This window comes from Palaemon carinicauda, chromosome 12 (genome assembly GCF_036898095.1).
Source record: "Palaemon carinicauda isolate YSFRI2023 chromosome 12, ASM3689809v2, whole genome shotgun sequence".
In the NCBI taxonomy this organism is placed as follows: Eukaryota; Metazoa; Arthropoda; class Malacostraca; order Decapoda; family Palaemonidae; genus Palaemon; species Palaemon carinicauda.
The window spans coordinates 14,452,964-14,463,833 of NC_090736.1; the positions used below are offsets into that span (position 1 = coordinate 14,452,964).

The 10,870-nt window shown below is 38.2% G+C and overlaps 1 protein-coding gene across 1 annotated transcript; it reads left to right on the forward strand.

The window, feature by feature from the left end:
- Positions 1 to 384: 384 nt before the first annotated feature.
- LOC137650703 (zinc finger BED domain-containing protein 5-like) lies at positions 385 to 4,382 on the forward strand. Its single transcript, XM_068383866.1, has 3 exons — positions 385 to 439; positions 3,605 to 3,877; positions 4,048 to 4,382. Exons 1-3 carry the CDS (start codon positions 385 to 387, stop codon positions 4,380 to 4,382), a joined length of 663 nt encoding a protein of 220 aa, XP_068239967.1.
- The last annotated feature ends 6,488 nt before the right edge of the window (positions 4,383 to 10,870 follow it).

Below are 10,870 nucleotides of genomic sequence, written 5' to 3' on the forward strand. Positions count from 1 at the left end.
AGATAAAAGGAATTCATTGGTGGATCAACAGAGAGAGAGAGAGAGAGAGAGAGAGAGAGAGAGAGAGAGAGAGAGAGAGAGAGAGAGAGAGAGAGAGAATTAGCTTTTATTTAGATGGATAAAAGAGGGAGAGAGATTTGGATACATAAGCTAAAAGGAATTCGTTGATTGCTCAACAGAAAGAGAGAGAGAGAGAGAGAGAGAGAGAGAGAGAGAGAGAGAGAGAGAGAGAGAGAGAGAGAGAGAGAGAGAGGGGGGGGGGAGAGTATTGAAATAACATTGATGAATAGATTAAAGAAGAGACCATCAGTAAACCTCGAAAATCTTTTTTTTTTCTTTTTTGTTTCCTATTGTGACGTGCAATGACAGCAGACGACAATCGCGATGGGGAAACCTATTCGCAGATGTCAAGGCATAATGAGAATGCATTTAGCTCATCGTAACGATAACGATAATGATCACCATCAGTTCAGATTAGATACGAGATGGCTAGAATAGATGACATCTCTCGTTCGATTCGTTCCTGAATGATACAAAAATTTCCCCCCGAGGATTCAAGTGATTAATTCCAAATAGAAAAAAATATCCCGTCTCTTTCGCATGCAATTTATATATAGGAGAAGTAAAGAAAGTATTAAAAGGCATAAAGAGGTGCAATGAAGCAGGAGAAGATGGCTTAACAGCTGATTTAATAATAGATGGAGGAAATTTCATTGTAGTAAAACTTGCTGAACTTTATACAAAATGTCTGCAAGAATGCTTTATGCCTACAGTTTGGGAAAGCTTTACCATTATAGTAAAAAAAAACAAAAAAAGACTCAAAAGGCCTGAAAAATTACTGCCCAATAAGTTTACTGTCCGCAATATATAAAATATTTACAAAAATCATATTAGGCCAAATAGAAAGACAGCTAGACTACTATTGAAATCAAGATAGCCTAGCTGGCAGGATTTAGAAATGGGTGTTTAACAACTGACTATATTCATGTAATTAGATAGATAATGGAAAAATCAGCAGAGTATGGCAGACCACTATGTATGACATTTATAGACTAAGAAAGCTTTTGATTCCGCCAAAACTTCAGCAGTAATGAAAGCTCTTCGAAGACCAGGAATAGATGAATTTTATGTTTAGGACACTTGAAGATATCTATACAGAAAGTAAAGCAATCCTATACCTATATAAAAATAGTGAGAAAATTCCGATCGAGAAAGCATTCCTGGAAAAAGAAGAAAAAAGAAAATATGGAAAATGTAAGGATTTATGTTAATGGGGAATACCTCAACAAATTAAGATTTGAAGATGACATCGTTGTGCTTAGTGAAGCATGAGAGGAATTGCAAAAGACGATGGAAGATTTTAATTGAGAACGCAGAAAAGTAGGACTGACAATGGATATGAGTAAACTTAAGATAACGTTCAGTGGAACTACAGAGAGACAACAAATAAGGCTTATGGATGAACCTCTAGAAATTGTTAATTAATATACGTACTAGAACAGACAGTAAGTGTTTCGCTAGAACACAAGCCCGAAATAGAGAGCTTTTGGTATTTTGGTAAACAAAATAAGATTATGAAAAGTAAAATGCCACTTTTTCTAAAAATAAACGTGATTGATGAGATGGTCCTACCAGTATTAACATATGTATCAGAAACTTTGATCCTTACTAAATCCTTAGAAGATAGGCTAGTTTCATCTCAAAGAGCTATGGAAAAAATAATGTTGGGAAGAACACTAAAGAGACACAAAAAGAGCAATAAGGAGACGAGAGAAAATTAAATTAGAGGACTTTCTAACAATATTTAAGAAAAAGAAATGAAAGTAGGAAGGATATGTAATGAGAATGACAGATAATAGATGGACATTAAGAATAACAGATTGGGTCACTACAGATCACAAAAGAAGCAGAGGAAGGAAGAGAAGATGATGGATTAATAAACTAAGCATGTTTGCGGCCTTTATATAGGCATTTATATCTATCTATCTATCTATCTACCTATATATATATATATATATATAATATACACACACAACAAATGTAGCCGTATCTAGTCCATTGAAGGACAAAGGCCTCAGTCATGTCAATTCATGTGTGGGATTTGGCCAGTTTTCTCACTGATGGCCAGTGTGGATTGGTAATGGTAGGGGATATTTTCGTATGATTGCTCACAGCAAACCAACCCAGTATGGGTGGCCCTGACTAGTACAACTTTGCTGATCATGGCGAAACGTAAACCTTTTCACCACGTTAAGTTATCCCCACTCAGAAAAATATTAATATATACACACATATATATATATATATATATATATCTATATATATATATATATATATATCTATATATATATATATATATATAAATATATATATGTATATATATATAATATATATATGTATATATATAATATATATGTATATACATACATATATTATATATATATATATATATATATATATATATATATATATATATATATATAATTTATTACGATATATGAACATATATATGTTTGTGCCAAGAAAATAGGACAAATAACTGAAACCAGGTATAAATCTTGACTGGTTTTGCCATAAATAGTAATTTTTTGAGGCACTTAGTAGAGGCGAATATGGATTACATATATATATATATATATATATGTGTGTGTGTGTGTGTGTGTGCGTATGTGTGTGGTGTGTGCGTGTGTTATTTATATGCATATATTCATATGAATAAATCTACAAAATTTCTCGAGACGTCCCTGTTTTCGAACTTCAGAATAAGCTTGTAGCAATTTACAGCTTGTGTGATGCCGGGAAGGTTAAGAACAATTCATAGACCTTGTAAATGTGAGCTGATAGATGCACCAATCACTCACGGGACACCCTTTGGATGATTGTACCCAGGACCCACATAGAGCCAAAATGAGTGAGGCTTGGGGCAGGTGATAAGCCAGGTCAGTGAGTCATGGATAATCTCCTGTTTGGCCGACCTTCTCTAATAGGGTCCTGATTATCGTTGTGGTGGCCGATGTGGTAACGTCCCTGACTGGTGAACGCCAGATTGGGGTTCGAGTCCCGCTCAAACTAGTTTGTTTCTTTGGTCGCTGCATCCTCACCATCCTTGTGAGCTAAGGATGGGGGAGGGAAGCCTATAGGTCTATCTGCTGAGTCATCAGCTGCCATTGCCTGGCCCTCCTTAGTCCCAGCTTGGAGGAGGGGTTGGCCGTTGATCATATGTGTATATGGTCAGTCTCTAGGGCAGTGGTTCCCAATCTGTGGTACGCGTACCACTAGTGGTACACGAGGGCCTTCCAGGTGGTACGCAAACACTTTCGGGGTCATGAACGATTTTTAGTTATATTTTACTTCACAAAGATGTGTACTGCCCAACACAAGATAATCTGGCAACGATTTGCAACTGTTGCCACACGCCACCCACTGGTCCCAGCGGCCCACTGTTAAATTAGGTCCTCCACTAACTCTCCGAAGTTGTTATCATGCTTGAACCGAGTTATCAGAATCGTTAACTTCATCCAAACATCTGCCCTGAATACTCGACTGTTCAAGCTCCTCTGTGAAGATTTTGGCTCTGACCACATCTGTCTCCTCTACCACACAGAGGTGCGCTGGCTCTCCCGGGGTAATACGACGAGGCGTCTCTTTGAACTGAGAGATGTACTCCTTGTATTCTTCAAGGAGAAGGAACACGATTTTCAGAAAGATCTGGAGGACGAGGAGTTTATCTCAAGGTTGGCCTACCTGTCAGACATTTTTGGAGCCCTCAACCACTTAAACTTGTCGTTCCAAGGGCCTGACTGCACTGTCACAGAGTTCATCTTGAAGCTGGGAGCGTTTGTCCGGAAGCTGGATCTGTGGATGAAGAACGTGGAGAGCAAACGCTACGGAATGTTCGAACTCCTGACTACCCTTGAGAGGGAGCCCATTGATGAATTTGCCCAAGAAATCGTCCATCACCTCTCACTGCTCAAGACTGAATTGAAGCATTACTTCCCGGACGTGACATGTTGTGCCTACGTCGCCAATCGTTCTCCGTTGATCCAGCCGATCTGCCTGTTGGGGCCGGGGAACAAGAGGAACTCATAGATATCCAGGCTGACGAGACAGCAAAGACTAAGCACAAAGAATGCTTTCCTTTAAACTTCTGGGTGAGCATGGCCTCCTCGTACCCGACGCTAGCCCGTCACGCTGTTCCCCAGCTACTGATTTTCCCCTCGACGTGGGAGTGCGAGCAAAGGTTCTTAGCCTTCATGGCCATCAAGTCGAAGAGCCGGAACTGTCTTGCTGCGCCTGGGCATGATTTCCGTCGTGCTGTGAGCAAAGTCATGCCCCGCATTGACCAGCTGGTGGAGAAGAAGCAGATACAGCCCTTGCATTGAGTTGTTGTTTTCTTAGTTAATTTGCGTGTTCTATTTTTACAATTATAGAAATAAAGTGGTATCTGATCGAATTTAGTTTCTCTGGAACCAGGTGGTACGCGGCGACTGTACGGGACCTCCAAGTGGTACTCGATCACAAAAAGGTTGGGAATCACTGCTCTAGGGGATTGTCCTGCTTGATAGGGCAATGTCACTCTCCCTTGCCTCTGCTATTCATGAGAGGTCTTTAAGCCTTTAAGCCTATCCAAGTAGGTTGTAAGGGCCGTCACGTTGCGACGGAGTGAAAGGGAGGGAGGGAGTCTTGGGAGTTTAGGTGAAGATTACTTCGTTGAAGACCACTGTTTTAATGGTACGAACTAGCGAAAGACATTGATCTCTCCTGTATGTTTCCCCCCTTTTTTATTTTTCTACCATATCCGCATCTATCAAAAGTTGATTAGCAACTAGGTGCAGTACATATTCGTTAATTAGTCCAACAGGATCTTATCAGAGTTTAGTAAAGGCACCGATTCGTACCTCCTCGACCAGTTTGAAAATCGAACTTAGGTTGCGCAGTTTGAGTTGTGTGTGTGGTAACCCTTACGGAGAGAGAGAGAGAGAGAGAGAGAGAGAGAGAGAGAGAGACTGGCCATGGTAAACACTAAGGTGTTAATATTAAGCACGAACTCATGCCAATGGATGAACAGATATTAATATAAAGACAATACGCATACTTCATCAAAAGCACACCCTCAGTCGATTTCTCCAGGAAATTAATCATTTCGAGTATTTATAATTAATATGATTTCCAAGTCTCATTAAATTCTGTTCTTCGTTCCTGAAATGTTCGCTTGGCAACCGCATAAAACAGTGGGGCAACACGGAAGGAACTTACAATATATTTTGCAGATGGGACAAGGGTAGAATACACACAAGGACTGCAAAGTACAATCTGAAATTGGTTAAGACAATTGATCAACTTTTCTCATAAGGAGTTTTATTTCCAGTCACGTATCCGTAAAAAGTGATTCGGTATAATTATCGCGAAATTAAAGCTAATGAAGCTAGAAAAAATAGTAAAAGAAAACTAAAAGAAGAAGAAGAACAACAATAGCATCAACACTATTTATTTCCAATCGCTTATACATCACCATCAAATAAATGAGGCAAAATAAAAGCAGCAAAAGAACAACTATTATTTACTTTCGGAACTTGAACCAAACGACCCTACCATGTAGCAGCAGCAGAAGTGACCTAGTCTGGCCTTCATGGTATCAGACAAGTCAATTAGAGAGAGAGAGAGGAGGAGAGAGAGAGAGAGAGAGAGAGAGAGAGAGAGTCCTCGTCTGGCTTTCATGGTAGGAAACAAGTCAGTTAGAGAGAGATAATAATAATAATAATAATAATAATAATGAGAGAGATGAGAGAGCGAGAGAGAGAGAGAGAGAGAGAGAGAAGAATATCCTCGTCTGGCTTTCATGGTAGCAAATAGGTCAGTCAGAGAGAGAGAGAGAGAGAGAGAGAGAGAGAGAGAGAGAGAGAATGTCCTCATCTGCCTTTCATGGTAGCAAATAGGTCAGTCAGAGAGAGAGAGAGAGAGAGAGAGAGAGAGAGAGAATGTCCTCGTCTGGCCTTCATGGTAGCAAAAAGGTCAGTCAGAGAGAGAGAGAGAGAGAGAGAGAGAGAGAGAGAGAGAATTTCCTTGTCTGGCTTTCATGGTAGCAAACAAGTCAGAGAGAGAGAGAGAAAGTCACAAGTCAGTCAGTCTGAGAGAGAGAGAGAGGAGAGAGAGAGAGAGAGAGAGAGATGTAGTGTTGTGTGTTGGAGAGAATAGACCCTTAGCCTTGGAAAGGTTTGAAAGGCAGACAAAATCGCTTAGCAAGATTAATAGTCAGATTCATAGCTCTGAACTTGGGATCGATGAGGTCTCATGCGAACACGCTCACCGAGAATCACGTTTGTTTTGCGAAGTTCTGAAATTTAACAAATTTATAATCGATAGCTTATATCGGATTGATTAGATCCGAATATAATTTTGGAATATTTTATTTTAATTCTTCATTACTTCTTATGTCGCTTATTTATTTTCTTATTTCCTTTCATCACTGGGCTATTTTTTCCTTGGGCTTATAGCATCTTGCTTTTCCAACTAGGGTTGTAGCTTGGCTAGTAATAATAATAGTAAAGGGGAAAAGCGAGGTATATGATATATAGATTAAATTCCATGGATGAATTTGATATTTATTTTAGGAAGTTTTAGGAAAATAATATTCTAGAAGTTTGCAGCCGTATTAAAGAATATTTCAGTTCGACTGAGGAAGTAAATACTGTATATCTTATGGTGATTTAAAATTCTGCTTATTTGCAATTCAATATAGTGGTATGGATTAACCAAACACACAAAACGCATTTTTGCCTTTTAAGAATTTTTATTAAAAAAGTGTAATAAAGAATGAAGATCCTCTTTTAAGTATGCCGAGTACACAAAAGAGCTTTTTATTTTTCATTTATTAGGATATATATATATATATATATATATATATATATAATATATATATATATTTGTATTAATTATTCTTACAATTTATAACATATATACATCATCATATGTTTTTATTTGTTGAAAGCCCCTCCAATCAGCGATGTTTGTTATGAAGTCACTGGCACCTCACAGGATTTCATCGCTGCTCAGGAAATGTTTGAGAGAAACTTATCCATTCTCCGAATGCCAAGGGAGGACACAAAGACGATTATCAGACTGTCATAACTTCCAGGTTCCAAACGGTGTCACACGTTGACCTTTGTCTACTGCAGTCGACAGGAGGATGAGAAGTTATGATTAAAAAAAAAAAGGTTAGAAATCTGCAACGCCAACGCCATTTCTTGTCAATGGGGGTCGAGTGTTGTTTATGACCTTAGGTCTCTCCTGCATATTTATCCTAGCGCCGTAAAATGACACGAGGTCATACGAATAAAAGATGGCTGATTTTAGGAATTCTGATCAGGCTCTTTCCTCGTGTTATAAAAAACGAATTTAAATCATGCGAGCTGAAGCTTTGCATGTTGAAATTTAGGATTGCGGTGGCCGATGTAGTAACGTCCCTGACTGGTGAACACCAGACTGGAGTTCGAATCCCGTTCAAACTTGTTAGTTTTTTAGGTTGCTGCAACCTCACCATCCTTGTGAGATAAGGATGTGGGGTTTGGGGGAGCCTATACCTTTATCTGCTGAGTCATCAGCAGCCATTGGCCGGCGTCCTCCTTGGCCCTAACTTGGGTGGAGAGGGGGCTTGGGCGTTGATCCATAAGTACATATGGTCATTCTCTAGGGCATTGTCCAGCTCGATAGGGCACTGTCATTGTCCCTTGCCTCTGCCATTCATGAGTGGCCTTTAAGAATGTTGGTATATAGTATATTTTCAATGGAATAAATCAGTTTTATCGATTTTCTGATGGGTAATCATATCAATGAGTTATTTTGCCTTGATACCAAATATTTTTTATTAAGGATAACCGTTGAATTATCGTAGCTAATACAAAGTCTGGTTCAATTGTAACTATACACTGTTGTTGCGAGGCATTCCACCCCTTTTAAAAACAGATATATTGATGTTAAAGGTGTCCCCTTATTCTATATACCTTGGGTGTGGTGTAATATGGTCACTCACCTGTAAAAGATGATAAAGTAGGGTAAAATTACCGTCGCCTGTGTTTTACTGAAATACAACTGAGAACTACGGAGAATTTTCGATTAAAATTACGGTTTTTTTTTTTAACAGTGTATACACATGCTTATTTAGACAAGTTGAAGGGATATCATCTTTACAAAAGAAATAGATCATGAATAATTATTGACATCTTAGAATTGTACATAATTAAGAACTCCACCTCAGAGAGCGTATGATTCAGTTGGAAATGTTTACAAGTAGTTTTTTTTTTTTTTTTTTTTTTTTTTTTTTTAAAAGACTTACACTTCATTTCTTTAAGTTAGATGTCTCTGATATAGGAGGAAAAAATAAATAAATAAAACATTTTGAGCGATGTGTTTGGACATATGCTGAACAGCAGGAAACTCATTATGTCTCATTTCTGTTTTCCTGTTTAGCGTTTCGGTCTCACGAAATTCAGAACATTCTACATGACGTTGATGGTTATGGAGGTGTAAGCCAAAAATATTACTCTTCTTTTGTTTTGGGGAAAACTTCTAAATATTAAGTGCATAAATTGTCTGTTACTTGGACTAAATTAGTTAGAGTGGATTGCGTCCCAATTTCTGACTCGTATTACCTAAATATTTTGAACGGTTGGTGACAAAATGTCGTATGGAATAATTCCTAGATTCTGGTCGCGAAGTTTATGTGATTGCTCTCGACTGGAGAAGATGAAAAAAAAAAAAGAAAAAAAAGGAAGATACATGACCTTGTCCTTACCCCCCGTCCACAAACCTTTTTTTTTTTCTTTCCATCTTTCTGTAGAGATCCTCCTTGAAGAGTAGGACATTTTTTAGGATCCTAACGATATGAAATTTGAACAGGAAGGAATGGGAAAACTGATGAATTTCTTGTCGTAATTCGTTTGTTATATCAAGCTCTTTTAAGGTTTAAAGGGCCGCTCATGAATGGCAGAGTAAGGGACAGTGATATTGCTCTATCAAGCAGGACAATGCCCGAGAGACTGACCATATATACATATGATCAGCGCTCAAGCCCCCCTCTCCACTCAAGCTAGGACAGAGGAGGGCCAGGCAATGGCTGCTGATGACTCAACAGATAGACCCTATAGGGTCCCCCAAACACCCCATCCTTACCTTTCTGGCAATCACCAGTCAGGGACGTTACCCACATCGGCCACCACAACCCTTGGACACAAAACAATCAAATAAACGAATAGCCCCTGCAATCCAGATATTCTACACACCACTTTTTTGCCTTTCAAACTTTTAATTATATGAAGTTCAATTTGAATATAGGAAAACGACATCGCTTTGCTGCAGTCAAAGAGTCGTTATAAGTATCCGATAACTTTACTTAAACCAGGGCTTGAGAGTTATTAAAATTATTATTATTATTATTATTATTATTATTATTAATTGCCAAGCTACAACCCTAGTTGGAAAAGCAGAATGCTATAAGTCCGAGGGCTCCAACAGGGGAAAATTGGCCCTGTGAGAAAATGAAACAAGGAAAAATAAAATATTCTAAGATCAGTAACATTAAAATAAAGAAAATTCATTACTCATTCCATTAGTAATGAAATCGGCTTTGCCTTAGAACACTTCGCATTTTTCGTTTCATAAAAGTACATTAATATTGTGGCACAATGACGAACGATGACATTTTCTGGCTACGGATGAGCGAGTCGCAGGTTCCAAATGACAAGTTCCATTGTATACGATAGAACGCTCCGGATACGTAAATACGCTCTTATGCATGTTTCGGAAGACCCAGGCTTACATGGCTGAAGATGTAAAGCCGACTCCGCCCAAGGGGAATACTGCTCCAGCTCAAGAGCTACCCTCCCCTTACGGAAGGTTTGTTGTTGTTGTACTTTCGAATAGTTTTAAATTGTATAAATAACTTTCTTTATAACAGATATGGGTTCAATCCCAGGACGAGGATAAAGTGAAGCAGTAGATTTTAGTCAAAAAACCCAGTGAATCGGTGTTAACTTCGGAAGTGGCCTTATGATCCAGGATGATAGATGTCACAACTGGGGGTGTTCAGAGGGAAGAAGAGGAAAAAAAAGGAGAGAAAAATAAAAGAAATTCATAACGGATGTGAAAGATCAAGCTTACGTTCAAGTTAAGCCTTCATAATTGGCGACGGAAGGTCCTCGCCGAGGTAATCCTCGCCCCACCAAGGTGGAAATTATTTTATATTATCTCTCTCTCTCTCTCTCTCTCTCTCTCTCTCTCTCTCTCTCTATATATATATATATATATATATGTATATATATCACAGCCCACTGGATATTTTTTTATGGTAAGTACTTCTGCGCAGCCAGGGATTCGAACTTTAGCATCAAGTAGAAATAAAAGGTAAACGGTTAACTAGACCATTCCTTAATAGGTTCGAATCCTTGGCCAGGCAGGATTACTTATCCTAAAATTAAATTTCCTCATGAGTGTAATTCTTTGTTAAGAGTGAATTTGATATTAAAAAGTATTTGTAAGTATATAAAAAAAGGAATATCAAGAGTTTGGGTTATTAGGATTATAATAAGTAACACTGTTACACACTTAACAGTCAGAATAAATTCTTTTCTCTCGCTTTATCACGGGATGGTCAAGTCTCCGTTTACTGGTATTTCTGCTTGGCGCTGAAATTCGAATCCTTGTCCGGAATGAATTATATACTCGATATAAAAAATAAAGATTTTTCCCATGGATTATGTGAACCAGTGGTAAAATTAATTTTGTTATCAATAGGTATTTTTTTGCTTGTTTGTAATATATATATATCTCCCCCTGTATAATAAAGAGAAAGTGTCTTGCTATATATATATTATAT

Coding starts and splice junctions, on each gene's coding strand:
- LOC137650703 (XM_068383866.1), top strand. CDS start 385: ATGGGGAAACCTATTCGCAGATGTCAAGGCATAATGAGAATGCATTTA. Junction 440..3,604: donor GAGAATGCATTTAGCTCATC/GTAACGATAACG, acceptor TCTACCACACAG/AGGTGCGCTGGCTCTCCCGG. Junction 3,878..4,047: donor GTGGATGAAGAACGTGGAGA/GCAAACGCTACG, acceptor CCGTTGATCCAG/CCGATCTGCCTGTTGGGGCC.